Here is a 16,237-nt window from a genome sequence, read left to right on the forward strand (position 1 = left end):
CCGTCGAGTTTGGACTCATTTTAAAGCATTTTTAATTTAGTTTACGATTTTGAATGAATTATTTCTTTTTGAAAATATTTATAAAATCGAAAATTCTATTTTTCTTTAACATAACATTAGATTCGTAATCTATATTAAAATCCCTTTAATTTGATACCAAACACGCCATATTTACAACAAAAAATAAAAAAGTTAGGTTAAAATCAACAAGGAACCCGCCATCTTGAATTTTTTTATTATAATTTGTTGTCTTGGTTAATTTTTGAGATTACCCCGTCGAGTTTGGACTCATTTTAAAGCATTTTTAATTTAGTTTACGATTTTGAATGAATTATTTCTTTTTGAAAATATTTATAAAATCGAAAATTCTATTTTTCTTTAACATAACATTAGATTCGTAATCTATATTAAAATCCCTTTAATTTGATACCAAACACGCCATATTTACAACAAAAAATAAAAAAGTTAGGTTAAAATCAACAAGGAACCCGCCATCTTGAATTTTTTTATTATAATTTGTTGTCTTGGTTAATTTTTGAGATTACCCCGTCGAGTTTGGACTCATTTTAAAGCATTTTTAATTTAGTTTACGGTTTTGAATGAATTAATTCTTTTTGAAAATATTTATGAAAGCGGAAATTTATTTTTTTTTATGATAATATTAGATTCGTAATCTATATTAAAATCCCTTTAATTTGATACCAAACACGCCATATTTACAACAAAAAATAGAAAAAAATTAGGTTAAAATCAATAATGAAACCGCCATTTTGAATTTTTTATTATTAATTTTTAATGTGTTGTCTTGGTTCATTTTTTAGATAACCCCATCGAGTTTGGACTCATTTTAAAGCATTTTTAATTTACTTTTCGTTTTTGAATGAATTAATTCTTTTTGAAAATATTTATAAAATCTAAAATTAGATTTTTTTTAATGATAACATTAGAATCGTAATGTATATTAAAATTCCTTTAATTTGATACCAAACACGCCATATTTACAACAAAAAATAAAAAAAGTTAGGTTAAAATCAACAAGGAACCCGCCATCTTGAATTTTTTTATTATAATTTGTTGTCTTGGTTAATTTTTGAGATAACCCCATCGAGTTTGGACTCATTTTAAAGCATTTTTGATTTACTTTACGATTTTGAATGAATTAATTCTTTTTGAAAATATTTATAAAATCGGAAATTGTAGTTTTGTTTATGATAATATTAGAATCGTAATCTATATTAAAATCTCTTTAATTTGATACCAAAGATGCCATATTTACAACAAAAAATAAAAAAAGTTAGGTTAAAATCAACAATGAAACCGCCATCTTGAATTTTTTATTATTAAAATTTGTTGTCTTGGTTAATTTTTGAGATAACCCCGTCGAGTTTGGACTCATTTTAGAGCATTTTTAATTTACTTTACGATTTTGAAAGAAATAATTCTTTTTGAGAATATTGATAAAATTCGAATATTTCTCTAAATATGGTTAGGTTTATCGGTTTATCCTAAGTTATGGAAATCTGGTTTGGTGACCGAATAAAACCCGGATTTAGATATCCTAAAGTGTGTTCTTTTTAAATTGATAAGGTCGTTTTTTAATTCGTGGTTTAAAGTAGTACTCGTTCTTTACTTTTTGCCGCTGTTGATATCAACATATTGACAGGACAAAGCCGTTTTAGATGAAGGAGAAACCAGACTCTCTAGTGACGTATTTAATATTATCTTCAAAGATAACGAAGAATCAATAAGTATGGAACCTGAAGTTTTTATATGTATCAAGTCACAATCATATCTTCAAATGAATAAGTTGTTAAAATGCTCAAAATGAACATATTCGAATATCCGGGATTATTCAAACTTGAAATTTGAACCTTACTTTGAATTTCACAATTTAAGTGCCTCTATAAAATTAGGTATTGATAAGATATGATTATTTAGGTGTCGTTTATATAGTTAGCGTTATAGAAATAAAAAAATTGAGTACAAATTACATAAAAATAGCTAACACTATTTCTTTATGTAAAAAAATTTTTTCTTTAGCACAATTAAGCGTGTTTATTTCTTATTATTCATTAAACACTTTGATAAGTCCATTTCCAATTAAATCAAACCGATAACAACATTTTTACTCAGATATAAAACGAGGAAAATGTTTGGAACCAATCAATAGTTCTGACTCTGACTCAGTCGTAATCTCGGTATTAAAGGTGAAAGTTTGCACCACGAGCACTTCAAACATTAATTTATCAAGATTATGATCAATTTGATGCGTAATCTAACTAAATTAGTATATAATAAATGATTTATACCGAAAATCATCAGTTTACGACTTCAAACGATTCCTAAAAGTGTCCCATAATGTGTAAAGAAATCAAGTTCATTCAACTAAACGGAGCCCCAACAAAAGTAATCACATGGGGGAAAAGTTTGGGTGAAAAATTCTACAGCGACGACCACAAAGAATTAATTCTGGTAATTCCTGGAAACCCCGGGGTCACTCAACTTTACGAACCATTCCTCGATAACCTCTACGCTCAACTTCAAAAACCAATTTGGATCGTGGGACATTCAGGACATGAAAAACCCGAAGATTTCGACACAACCCAAAAAGAAACCCCGTTCAACTTCACTTTAGAAGCCCAAATCAATCACAAGAAAACGTTCATCGAAACCTACATTCCAAAGGACATTAAAATCCATCTCGTGGGGCATTCCGTCGGTGCATTCTCAAGTTTAAAGTTACTCGAGGACGAATCGATAAAAAATCGTATCAAAAAGACGTATTTCATGTTCCCCACGATCGAACATTTGGGTAAATCGAAAAACGGGCTGTTTATGACGCGGATAATTAAACCGATCGTTCCAATTATATTGTTTTTGGCGTGGATTTTTACTTTACTCCCGGCGTTAATCCAAATATTTTGCATTCACATTTATCTATTCGTAACGGGGATCGAAAAACATCATTTAGACGCTATCGTTAAATTTGTTGACCCGTTTATTTTACGGAATATTTTTCAAATGGCGTATGATCAAATTCGAGACGCAACTAAACGACCCGACGATAAATTAATGAAACATAAGGATATTTTGCAGTGTTATTACGCCGAAATAGATAATTGGGTACCTAGGAAGAGCCCCAAAAATCTTATGGCTACCTTGCCCCAATTAGATGTTGAAATCTCAAAGGATGGGGAACATTGTTTTGTGTTGTATCAATCTAAAGAGATGGCAGATATCGTTGTTAATTGGTTTAGATGATTTCATTTATTTTTGTATACTTATTTATTTTAATTTAAGACAAAATAAAACGCATTTAATTCTTATTTTTTCTTTTTTGTTACAAGTTAACCAAATTAAAATACATTTTATTTAACTTCTTTCACTTGTAAACCCGGTGGTAAGGATTGCTTGAGCTTTTCCGCCTTCTCTTTCTCCACAATAACCAAAGTGTACAAAAACCTTGAGCATCGCACTTTAAATTTGGTGTTATCCGGGTTCTTCTTTATTTTAACAGCTACAACAAAATACATTAATTAAATAAATAAACTATAACAAAAACTTACATTTAGCATCCTTCCTCCTCGCTTTTAACAAGAAATCTTTGATTTCGGTAATTTGTCGCGGCTAAAACACAAAAACGCCATTTAGATTGAGGTTAGGTTAAAAAAAAGTGAGGTTAACTCACCATGTTTATACACGTTGTCGGATAATCCCTACAAATTTAATAAAAACGTATTAAAAAGGGTTATTAGAATCACCTTTGATGGGATTAAAGCAATTTTACGTGCAAAATTGGTTAAAATTGGGCGAAAAATTCCGAAACATACTCACCTTTATGAGACAACTGTCAAAATGGGAGAAATGTCCGTTGTTGATTTGGCTTGTTGGTAGATGGCGCGACAACTTCCTTTTAATTATAAAAAAGGGGGAAATTCAAATTTTTGACGAATTTAATGAATCAAAATTAAATCAAACTTTATAATCGCCTTAAATTAAATTAATTATTATAATAAAAATAATATTTGGTTATAACAAATTAAAAAAATCAAAATTAAATTATTGATTTTTTTTTTTTGGTATGCAACCCAATATACACAAAGAATCACCTCATATTAAAAAATTATAATTAATGATCTCTGAACATTAAGTGCATTAAGCAGTATATTCGAAGATGCAACGTGATTATTTATCGATTAATAACGTCCCAACAAGAATATTAACTTGGGGTAAAACTTTATTGGATGATTTCGATGAAACCGACGAACTGATTGTGGTTATATCTGGAAATCCTGGTATAACGGAGTTTTATATCGAATTTTTGGATCAATTACATGCAAAAACGAACGCCTCAATATGGATATTATCGCATGCGGGGCACGAAATCGTCGATAAAAATAATGTACCTTCTCGACAAGGTAACAAAAAGGTTTACGATTTAGAAGGACAAATCAAACATAAAGTAAGTTTTAATTAGAAACTTAATTTGCTACTTAATCGATAGATAAGGAATTAACAGTGTTTAAAGTTATAATTATTACATAATTAATTAAATACCTTTTTATTAGAAAAAAAAAAAAAATTGAGGTTATGTCAACTGTCAAATTCTTTAAGATTAATTTTTATTTAATAACAAATTTAATTTGTTATATAAAGATTATTTTAAACTGTATTTAATGTTTAAATTTATTATTATTATTACATAATTAATTAAACATTAAAAAAAAAAAATTGAGGTTATGTCAACTGTCAAAGTCTTAAATATTTATTTTTATTATTTTAATTACAAACCCAATTAGTTATAATGGATTATTAAAACTGTCAAAAACACATTAAAAATAAAAAGAAAATGTGGAAAAGTGTAGAACATACCGAAAAATTACATTAAAGTTCGATGTGACGTCACATTTTGTGAAAAGCCGAAAACTAGAAACATTCTGATTTAGCCCCATGTCTCTCAAGACGGCTAAACCTAAATGATTCTAGTTCTAGGTCTAGTGTTAGTTCTAGTTTTACACTAACACTGTCACTAGAAGTAACACAAGACCTAGAACTAGAAAATTCTAGTTCTAGAAAACTTTCTAGTTCTAGTGTTAGTTCTAGTTTTACTGCAATAAAAATGCAACATAGTAATATCTTATACTAACTAGCGCTACCTACCACTATCACTAGAAGTAAGATTAGACCTAGAACTAGACTCATTCGGGTTTAGCCGTCTTTAGAGACGTGTGGCTAAACCCGAATGATTCTAGTTCTAGGTCTTGTGTTAGTTCTAGTGATAGTGCTAGTGTGGAACTAGAACTAAAAATCTTTTGAAAACAGTATCTTATATTTCCAAGCAGATAATAGTTTCTCTCAGCAGTATTAGGTTGTAATCTTTTCTAGTAGTATATAACACTTTGAAAACGATAAGTAGTCTTATGGAAGCAGTATTTCGTCTTTCCAAGCAGTTTGTAGTTGTTTGTTAGCACTGTCTAGTTTTCTCCAAGTAGATTGTAATCTTTTCCTGTATCTAGCATTCTGGCAGCATTAGGTAGCCTTTTAGGAAGCATATTTCTTCTTTCCAAGCAATTATTAGTATTTTCCAGCAGTCTCTAACATTCTAGAAGGAATAGGTAGCTTTTTGGAAAGCATATCTCTTCTCCAAACAATTATTAAAGTCTTTGAAAGCAATCAATGGTCTTGGAAGCAGTATTCCGCATGTCCAAGTAGGTCAACACCTTTAACAACAGTGTTTATAGTTCTGGAAGCAATAGGTATTATTTTGAAAATAGTTATTTTGGTTACTTTCTGCAGTATCTAGCATTTTAGAAGCAGTAGGTAACTTTTTGAAATAGTATTTTCTCTTTCGAAGCAATATTTAGTCTTCTCCAAGTAGGTTGTGATCTTTTCTAGTAGTATACAGCGCTCTGAAAGCAGTAAGTAATCTTAGGAAAGCAGTATCTTGTCTTTCCAAGCAGTTTGTAGTTGTTTGTTAGCACTATCTAGTAGTCTGCAAGCAGTTTGTAATCTTTTCTACCAGTATCTATCATTTTGAAGCAGTAGGTACCTTTTTTGCAGAGCATATCTCTTCTTTCCAAGTAGTTCTTAGTCTTTTCAGTAATATTTAGCATTCTGGCAGCATTAGGTAGCTTTTTGGGAAGCATATCTCTTCTTTCCAAGCAGTTATTAGTCGTATAGACAATATCTATCCTTTTAAGCAGTTTCTAGTATTATATAGATAGTATTAGTCTTTTGCAAGGAGTTTTTAGTCTTCTGTCGGCAGTATTTAGTCTTCTACAAGCAGTATTAGTATTCTGCAATCAATGTGTAGTCTATTGGTAGCAATAAGTAACCTTCTATAGACATTATCTATCTTCTTTCAGAATTTTTTGGTATTGTATAAGTAGTATTTGTCTTCCGCAAGGAGTTTCTAGTCTTCTGCCAGCAGTATTTGGTCTTCTACAAGCAATATTAGTATTCTGCAACAAATTTCTAGTCTGTTGGTAGCAGTACCTAACCTTTTATAGACAATATCTATCTTTTAAAGCAGTTTCTAGTATTGTATAGATAGTATTAGTCTTTTGCAAGGAGTTTTTAGTCTTCTGTCGGCAGTATTTAGTCTTCTACAAGTAGTATTAGTATTCTGCAATCAATGTGTAGTCTATTGGTAGCAATAAGTAACCTTCTATAGACAGTATCTATCTTCTTTCAGAATTTTTTGGTATTGTATAAGTAGTATTTGTGTTCCGCAAGGAGTTTCTAGTCTTCTGCCAGCAGTATTTGGTCTTCTACAAGCAATATTAGTATTCTGCAACAAATTTCTAGTCTGTTGGTAGCAGTACCTAACCTTTTATAGACAATAGCTATCCTTTTAAGCAGTTTCTAGTATTGTATAGATAGTTTTAGTTTTTTGCAAGGAGTTTTTAGTCTTCTGTCGGCAGTATTTAGTCTTCTACAAGCAGTATTAGTATTCTGCAATCAATGTGTAGTCTATTGGTAGCAATAAGTAACCTTCTATAGACAGTATCTATCGTCTTTCAGAATTTTTTGGTATTGTATAAGTAGTATTTGTCTTCCGCAAGTAGTTTTTAGTCTTCTGCCAGCAGTATTTGGTCTTCTACAAGCAATATTAGTATTCTGCAACAAATTTCTAGTCTGTTGGTAGCAGTACCTAACCTTTTATAGACAATATCTATCTTTTAAAGCAGTTTCTAGTATTGTATAGATAGTATTAGTCTTTTGTAAGGAGTTTTTAGTCTTCTGTCGGCAGTATTTAGTCTTCTACAAGCAGTATTAGTATTCTGCAATCAATGTGTAGCCTATTGGTAGCAATAAGTAACCTTCTATAGACAGTATCTATCTTCTTCCAGACTTTTTTGGTATTGTATAGGTAGTATTTGTCTTCCGCAAGTAGTTTTTAGTCTTCTGCCAGCAGTATTTGGTCTTCTACAAGCAATATTAGTATTCTGCAACAAATTTCTAGTCTGTTAGTAGCAGTACCTAACCTTTTATAGACAATATCTATCTTTTAAAGCAGTTTCTAGTATTGTATAGATAGTATTAGTCTTTCGCAAGGAATTTTTAGTCTTCTGTCGGCAGTATTTAGTCTTCTACAAACAGTATTAGTATTCTGCAATCAATGTGTAGTCTATTGATAGCAATAAGTAACCTTCTATAGACAGTATCTATCTTCTTTCAGAATTTTTTGGTATTGTATAAGTAGTATTTGTCTTCCGCAAGGAGTTTCTAGTCTTCTGCCAGCAGTATTTGGTCTTCTACAAGCAATATTAGTATTCTGCAACAAATTTCTAGTCTGTTGGTAGTTGTACCTAACCTTTTATAGACAATATCTATCTTTTAAAGCAGTTTCTAGTATTGTATAGATAGTATTAGTCTTTTGCAAGGAGTTTTTAGTCTTCTGTCGGCAGTATTTAGTCTTCTACAAACAGTATTAGTATTCTGCAATCAATGTGTAGTCTATTGGTAGCAATAAGTAACCTTCTATAGACAGTATCTATCTTCTTCCAGACTTTTTTGGTATTGTATAGGTAGTATTTGTCTTCCGCAAGTAGTTTTTAGTCTTCTGCCAGCAGTATTTGGTCTTCTACAAGCAATATTAGTATTCTGCAACAAATTTCTAGTCTGTTGGTAGCAGTACCTAATCTTCTATAAACAATATCTATCTTTTAAAGCAGTTTCTAGTATTGTATAGGTAGTATTAGTCTTTCGCAAGGAATTTTTAGTCTTCTGTCGGCAGTATTTAGTCTTCTACAAGCAGTATTAGTATTCTGCAATCAATGTGTAGTCTATTGGTAGCAATAAGTAACCTTCTATAGACAGTATCTATCTTCTTCCAGACTTTTTTGGTATTGTATAGGTAGTATTTGTCTTCCGCAAGTAGTTTTTAGTCTTCTGCCAGCAGTATTTGGTCTTCTACAAGCAATATTAGTATTCTGCAACAAATTTCTAGTCTGTTGGTAGCAGTACCTAATCTTCTATAAACAATATCTATCTTTTAAAGCAGTTTCTAGTATTGTATAGGTAGTATTAGTCTTTCGCAAGGAATTTTTAGTCTTCTGTCGGCAGTATTTAGTCTTCTACAAGCAGTATTAGTATTCTGCAATCAATGTGTAGTCTATTGGTAGCAATAAGTAACCTTCTATAGACAGTATCTATCTTCTTCCAGACTTTTTTGGTATTGTATAGGTAGTATTTGTCTTCCGCAAGTAGTTTTTAGTCTTCTGCCAGCAGTATTTAGTCTTCTACAAGCAATATTAGTATTCTGCAACAAATTTCTAGTCTGTTGGTAGCAGGTACCTAACCTTTTATAGACAATATCTATCTTTTAAAGCAGTTTCTAGTATTGTATAGGTAATATTAGTCTTTCGCAAGGAATTTTTGGTCTTCTGTCGGCAGTATTTAGCCTTCTACAAGCAGTATTAGTATTCTACAATCAATGTGTAGTCTATTGGTAGCAATAAGTAACCTTCTATAGACAGTATCTATCTTCTTCCAGAATTTTTTGGTATTGTATAGGTAGTATTTGTCTTCCGCAAGTAGTTTTTAGTCTTCTGTCAGCAGTATTTGGTCTTCTACAAACAATATTAGTATTCTGCAACAAATTTCTAGTCTGTTGGTAGCAGTACCTAACCTTTTATAGACAATATCTATCTTTTAAAGCAGTTTCTAGTATTGTATAGGTAGTATTAGTCTTTCGCAAGGAATTTTTAGTCTTCTGTCGGCAGTATTAGTATTCTGCAATCAATGTGTAGTCTATTGGTAGCAACAACTAACCTTCTATAGACAATAACTATCTTCTGCAAGCATTTTTTAGTATTGTATAGGTAGTATTTGTCTTCCGCAAGGAGTTTCTAGTCTTCTGCCAGCAGTATTTGGTCTTCTACAAGTAATATTAGTATTCTGCAACAAATTTCTAGTCTGTTGGTAGCAGCATATAGCCTTTTATAGACAATATCTATCTTTTAAAGCAGTTTCTGGTATTCTATAGGTGGTATTAGTCTTTCGCAAGGAATTTTTAGTCTTTTGCCGGCAGTATTAGTATTCTGCAACCAATTTGGAGTGTATTGGTAGCAGTACCTAGCCTTCTATTGACAATATCTGTCTTCTGCAAGCAGTTTCTAGTATTGTATACGTAGTATTTGTCTTCGCAAGGAGTTGTAATAGTTTCTCTCAGCAGTATTTAGTTTTCTACAAGCAGGTTGTAATCTTTTCCACCAGTATCTAACATTTTAGAAGTAGTTGGTACCTTTTTGGAAAACATATTTCTTCTTTCCAAGCACTTTTTAGTCTTTTCCGACAGTAGCTAATGTTCTGGAAGCGGTAGGCAGCTTTTTGGAAAGCATATTTCTTTTCCAAACAATTATTAAAGTCCTTGAAACCAATATGTGGTCTTAGCAGCAGTATTGCGCCTGTCCAAGTAGGTCAAAACTTTTAACAGTAGTGTTTAGCGTTCTGGAAGTAATTAAGCAGGTAACTTTTTGAAATAGTATTTCCTCTTTCCAAGCAGTTTTTAGTCTTTTACTAGCAGTATTTAATCTTCTGATAGCAATAATTAGTCTTTTACCAATAGTATCTAGCATTCAAGTATAGATTTTAGGTTATCTTTAGTTTATAGATGGTAAACAATGGCATTTTAGTCGTTGTGTGTCGAAAACCTAAAAAAATATATGGTTAGCACGGTCGATGACGTCACGTCGAAACTTTAAAGTGATTTTAAGTAAGTTTTACACTTTGACATGATGATTCTTGAATTATATCTTTTATCTTTATTCATTATCTTTTTGTTACTAGCTTTCTTGTTCGTAACCGCCATATTGGTTCATAGTTACCAACCGCTTACCATGAAAGTCACTATATATTATAAATAAGAAAAATTGAGGTTATGTCAACTGTCAAATTAAAATTTTTTTTTAATATTTCAGAGAATCTTTATAGAAAAGTACGTTTTACCAAAAGGAATTAAGTTCAACTTAATAGGTCACTCAATTGGTGCATACATAATCTTAGAATTGCTTAAAAATGAAACAATTAACTCAAAAGTGCATCACAACTACTTATTATTCCCAACGATTGAGTACATGGCAGAAACACCGAATGGAGTATTTATAATGTCGATTTTACGACCGTTAAAATTCCTTTTACTCCCCTTAATCTATTTCATTTATATCCTTCCCATGTTTATAAAAATCTTTTTAATCTCGCTTTACATCAAATTCGCCGATATACCAAAGCGATTTATAAACATTGTTTTAGAATTTGTGCATCCGTACACGTTCCAAAACTTTTGCGATATGGGTATGGACGAAATGTACACGGTAAGAGCACGAAACGATGATATAATCAAAGCAAATTTAGAAAAAATCACTTTGTATTATGGAAAATCGGATTGTTGGGTTCCAATAAGTTATTACGATAAAATTAAAAAAGAAATTTATGGAATCAACGCCCAATTATGCGATAAAAATTATAAACACGCCTTCGTTTTACACGATTCCATAGAAATGGGGGATTTAGTTGGCGAATGGATTCAAAAAAATAAAACTAATTAAACAAAAAAAATGTTGAGTCATTTCAACCCACACTCAAGGACGTTTTAGTGCTTTTTATGTAAATATCGTTATTGATTAAACATTTTTCGATCAATATTTTAAAATGCTTTTAGTCACGAAACGATTTAAATAAAACCTTCTTCAATTTCAATTACATTAATGTTGTTAAATTAATATGTTAGTTATCCTTGGGTCTTTTTGGTCCGAAACTTGACACTTTCACAGTCCGCTAATTCGCTTTGAATACGAGAAAACCTTGATAACGAAGAAGAGATCCTCATGTTTCTAAACTGTGTTAATTTTTATCGTTATTGTAACCCAAAACGATGGGCGTTCAAATTTATCAACACTTTTTTTATAAATAAAATCGCAAAAAACCGGGTTTTGTGAAATTTTATGATTAGTACCGAGTTTGAGGTCGAAATGTGCACTTCGAAAGTGTTAAAACGAAAGGAAATTAAGAAAGGGGTTAAAAAGAGGAGTAGGAGGCGTTCGAGAAGTCGAATTTTAAAGAAGGTACGTTTTATTTGATGATAATTTGAGGTTGTAAAGAATTACTAGATGCGCTTTGGTGTTTATGTAATAAATAACACACCTACTAGCTTTGTGTTGACCGTGAATGCTCTATTTTTATGTCTGATTCAATTCAAACGAGGGTGTTGTCATTTTAAATTTACATCGCGTCAAGATCAGATTTCTCGGGTTTTATAACTTTACTTTCTTCATAGTTGGTAAAATTAAAGATTCATTTAGAATACAAACTAAAATTTAGTACCTATATATGTATTTAGAAAGTAAAAAAGAACTTAGCTTAAAAAAAATTTTTAATTTTGACAGCTTGTCAATTAGTGACAGTTAAGATTGACAAACAGGGAATTTTGTTGTATCATATTTTGAAAAAAAAAAACTATTATTTATTATCAAGTTTAACATTTTAAATTGCTATGTGTATTCTTAATTGTTAATGATTTAAATTGTTTAACTTACAAGCATAAGTATTAATTAACAATTAGTGTCAGAATTATTTTTGATGAAATTTTGTTGGTATTGACTTAACTTTATTTATTCACATAAACATATCTAATCAATATTTTACCTTGAAAGAGTTAATTTATAAAAATATTGTTAATTAAATATCAAAAATAATCACTAATTTCATAAATTTATTCTTAAAAAAATTTTTTTTACTAAAATTTTATGTTGGTTATTCTGATTATTAAAGACAACTTCAAGACGTCATTGTCAAAACAAGATTTTTGACGCTTTTAGCAAAGAAAAAGATTTTGTGTCGGTTTTTGTGCTAATGTTAAGTAAGATTTAAAGAAAATACTTATTATTGTGGGATTACATAAATTTTTTTAAGTGAGTATTAAACATTTTGATTAAATTTCGATTTTAGTTCAAATAATTTTGAGGTTGTGTCAGTTTGAAGTAGTAAAATTGATTTAATTGAGTTTGCCCCAACATTTTAATAATTGACTTTGGAACATAACGTTTACAACAATATTACAAATTAAACATTAAAAATAATCATAAAATTATTGTTAAAAAAATTTTTTTGCTAAAATTTTATGTTGGTTATTCTGATTATTAAAGACAACTTCAAGACGTCATTGTCAAAACAAGATTTTTGACGCTTTTAGCAAAGAAAAAGATTTTGTGTCGGTTTTTGTGCTAATGTTAAGTAAGACTTAAAGAAAATACTTATTATTGTGAGATTACATAAATTTTTTTAAGTGAGTATTAAACATTTTGATTAAATTTCGATTTTAGTTCAAATAATTTTGAGGTTGTGTCAGTTTGAAGTAGTAAAATTGATTTAATTGAGTTTGTCCCAACATTTTAATAATTGACTTTGGAACATAACGTTTACAACAATATTACAAATTAAACATTAAAAATAATCATAAAATTATTGTTAAAAAAATTTTTTTGCTAAAATTTTATGTTGGTTATTCTGATTATTAAAGACAACTTCAAGACGTCATTGTCAAAACAAGATTTTTGACGCTTTTAGCAAAGAAAAAGATTTTGTGTCGGTTTTTGTGCTAATGTTAAGTAAGACTTAAAGAAAATACTTATTATTGTGAGATTACATAAATTTTTTTAAGTGAGTATTAAACATTTTGATTAAATTTCGATTTTAGTTCAAATAATTTTGAGGTTGTGTCAGTTTGAAGTAGTAAAATTGATTTAATTGAGTTTGCCCCAACATTTTAATAATTGACTTTGGAACATAACGTTTACAACAATATTACAAATTAAATATTAAAAATAATCATAAAATTATTGTTAAAAAAATTTTTTTGCTAAAATTTTATGTTGGTTATTCTGATTATTAAAGACAACTTCAAGACGTCATTGTCAAAACAAGATTTTTGACGCTTTTAGCAAAGAAAAAGATTTTGTGTCGGTTTTTGTGCTAATGTTAAGTAAGATTTAAAGAAAATACTTATTATTGTGGGATTACATAAATTTTTTTAAGTGAGTATTAAACATTTTGATTAAATTTCGATTTTAGTTCAAATAATTTTGAGGTTGTGTCAGTTTGAAGTAGAAAAATTGATTTAATTGAGTTTGCCCCAACATTTTAATAATTGACTTTGGAACATAACGTTTACAACAATATTACAAATTAAACATTAAAAATAATCATAAATTATTGTTAAAAAAATTTTTTTGCTAAAATTTTATGTTGGTTATTCTGATTATTAAAGACAACTTCAAGACGTCATTGTCAAAACAAGATTTTTTACGCTTTTAGCAAAGAAAAAGATTTTGTGTCGGTTTTTGTGCTAATGTTAAGTAAGATTTAAAGAAAACTTATTATTGTGGGATTACATCAATTTTCTTAAGCGAGTATTAAACATTTTGATTAAATTTCGATTTTAGTTCAAATAATTTTGAGGTTGTGCCAGTTTCAAGTAGTAAAATTGATTTAATTGAGTTTTTCTCACCATTTTAATACTTAACTTTAAAACATAACGTTTACAACAATATTGCAAATTAAACATTAAAAATAATCATTAATCTCATATTCTTAAAAACATTTTTTTTACTAAAATTTTATGTTGGTTATTCTGATTATTAAAGACAACTTCAAGACGTCATTGTCAAAACAAGATTTTTGACGCTTTTAGCAAAGAAAAAGATTTTGTGTCGGTTTTTGTGCTAATGTTAAGTAAGATTTAAAGAAAATACTTATTATTGTGGGATTACATAAATTTTTTTAAGTGAGTATTAAACATTTTGATTAAATTTCGATTTTAGTTCAAATAATTTTGAGGTTGTGTCAGTTTGAAGTAGTAAAATTGATTTAATTGAGTTTGCCCCAACATTTTAATAATTGACTTTGGAACATAACGTTTACAACAATATTACAAATTAAACATTAAAAATAATCATAAAATTATTGTTAAAAAAATTTTTTTGCTAAAATTTTATGTTGGTTATTCTGATTATTAAAGACAACTTCAAGACGTCATTGTCAAAACAAGATTTTTGACGCTTTTAGCAAAGAAAAAGATTTTGTGTCGGTTTTTGTGCTAATGTTAAGTAAGACTTAAAGAAAATACTTATTATTGTGAGATTACATAAATTTTTTTAAGTGAGTATTAAACATTTTGATTAAATTTCGATTTTAGTTCAAATAATTTTGAGGTTGTGTCAGTTTGAAGTAGTAAAATTGATTTAATTGAGTTTGTCCCAACATTTTAATAATTGACTTTGGAACATAACGTTTACAACAATATTACAAATTAAACATTAAAAATAATCATAAAATTATTGTTAAAAAAATTTTTTTGCTAAAATTTTATGTTGGTTATTCTGATTATTAAAGACAACTTCAAGACGTCATTGTCAAAACAAGATTTTTGACGCTTTTAGCAAAGAAAAAGATTTTGTGTCGGTTTTTGTGCTAATGTTAAGTAAGATTTAAAGAAAATACTTATTATTGTGGGATTACATAAATTTTTTTAAGTGAGTATTAAACATTTTGATTAAATTTCGATTTTAGTTCAAATAATTTTGAGGTTGTGTCAGTTTGAAGTAGAAAAATTGATTTAATTGAGTTTGCCCCAACATTTTAATAATTGACTTTGGAACATAACGTTTACAACAATATTACAAATTAAACATTAAAAATAATCATAAATTATTGTTAAAAAAATTTTTTTGCTAAAATTTTATGTTGGTTATTCTGATTATTAAAGACAACTTCAAGACGTCATTGTCAAAACAAGATTTTTTACGCTTTTAGCAAAGAAAAAGATTTTGTGTCGGTTTTTGTGCTTAATGTTAAGTAAGATTTAAAGAAAACTTATTATTGTGGGATTACATCAATTTTCTTAAGCGAGTATTAAACATTTTGATTAAATTTCGATTTTAGTTCAAATAATTTTGAGGTTGTGCCAGTTTCAAGTAGTAAAATTGATTTAATTGAGTTTTTCTCACCATTTTAATACTTAACTTTAAAACATAACGTTTACAACAATATTGCAAATTAAACATTAAAAATAATCATTAATCTCATATTCTTAAAAACATTTTTTTTACTAAAATTTTATGTTGGTTATTCTGATTATTAAAGACAACTTCAAGACGTCATTGTCAAAACAAGATTTTTGACGCTTTTAGCAAAGAAAAAGATTTTGTGTCGGTTTTTGTGCTAATGTTAAGTAAGATTTAAAGAAAATACTTATTATTGTGGGATTACATAAATTTTTTTAAGTGAGTATTAAACATTTTGATTAAATTTCGATTTTAGTTCAAATAATTTTGAGGTTGTGTCAGTTTGAAGTAGAAAAATTGATTTAATTGAGTTTGCCCCAACATTTTAATAATTGACTTTGGAACATAACGTTTACAACAATATTACAAATTAAACATTAAAAATAATCATAAATTATTGTTAAAAAAATTTTTTTGCTAAAATTTTATGTTGGTTATTCTGATTATTAAAGACAACTTCAAGACGTCATTGTCAAAACAAGATTTTTTACGCTTTTAGCAAAGAAAAAGATTTTGTGTCGGTTTTTGTGCTAATGTTAAGTAAGATTTAAAGAAAATACTTATTATTGTGGGATTACATAAATTTTTTTAAGTGAGTATTAAACATTTTGATTAAATTTCGATTTTAGTTCAAATAATTTTGAGGTTGTGTCAGTTTGAAGTAGAAAAATTGA

General features: G+C 28.7%; 4 protein-coding genes across 8 annotated transcripts in view; 3 read left to right on the forward strand and 1 right to left on the reverse strand.

Annotated features, from left to right (window-relative positions):
- The first annotated feature begins 2,176 nt into the window (after positions 1 to 2,176).
- Positions 2,177 to 3,326, forward strand: LOC111421430 (lipid droplet-associated hydrolase-like). Its single transcript, XM_023054581.2, has one exon. It carries the CDS (start codon positions 2,359 to 2,361, stop codon positions 3,259 to 3,261), a length of 903 nt encoding a protein of 300 aa, XP_022910349.1. The 5' UTR covers positions 2,177 to 2,358; the 3' UTR covers positions 3,262 to 3,326.
- Positions 3,316 to 3,857, reverse strand: LOC111421431 (ribosomal protein L38). Its single transcript, XM_023054582.2, has 4 exons — positions 3,835 to 3,857; positions 3,689 to 3,716; positions 3,567 to 3,627; positions 3,316 to 3,517 (listed from the first exon to the last, which is right to left on the reverse strand). Exons 2-4 carry the CDS (start codon positions 3,689 to 3,691, stop codon positions 3,369 to 3,371), a joined length of 213 nt encoding a protein of 70 aa, XP_022910350.1. The 5' UTR covers positions 3,692 to 3,716; positions 3,835 to 3,857; the 3' UTR covers positions 3,316 to 3,368.
- Positions 3,858 to 4,072: 215 nt separating this feature from the next.
- On the forward strand, positions 4,073 to 11,205 carry LOC111421429 (lipid droplet-associated hydrolase-like). Its single transcript, XM_023054580.2, has 2 exons — positions 4,073 to 4,462; positions 10,425 to 11,205. Exons 1-2 carry the CDS (start codon positions 4,175 to 4,177, stop codon positions 11,049 to 11,051), a joined length of 915 nt encoding a protein of 304 aa, XP_022910348.1. The 5' UTR covers positions 4,073 to 4,174; the 3' UTR covers positions 11,052 to 11,205.
- Positions 11,206 to 11,459: 254 nt separating this feature from the next.
- LOC111418376 (zonula occludens-like protein polychaetoid) overlaps positions 11,460 to 16,237 on the forward strand; it is a 75,795-nt gene continuing 71,017 nt past the window's right edge. For all 5 annotated transcript variants that reach the window (XM_071195731.1, XM_071195732.1, XM_071195736.1 and 2 more), the window contains exon 1: positions 11,460 to 11,567. In XM_071195731.1, coding sequence (XP_071051832.1) covers positions 11,475 to 11,567 — 93 coding nt within the window. In that variant the 5' untranslated portion in view covers positions 11,460 to 11,474. The remainder of the gene's footprint in view (positions 11,568 to 16,237) is intronic.

This window comes from Onthophagus taurus, chromosome 5, assembly GCF_036711975.1.
Source record: "Onthophagus taurus isolate NC chromosome 5, IU_Otau_3.0, whole genome shotgun sequence".
Lineage (NCBI taxonomy): Eukaryota > Metazoa > Arthropoda > Insecta > Coleoptera > Scarabaeidae > Onthophagus > Onthophagus taurus.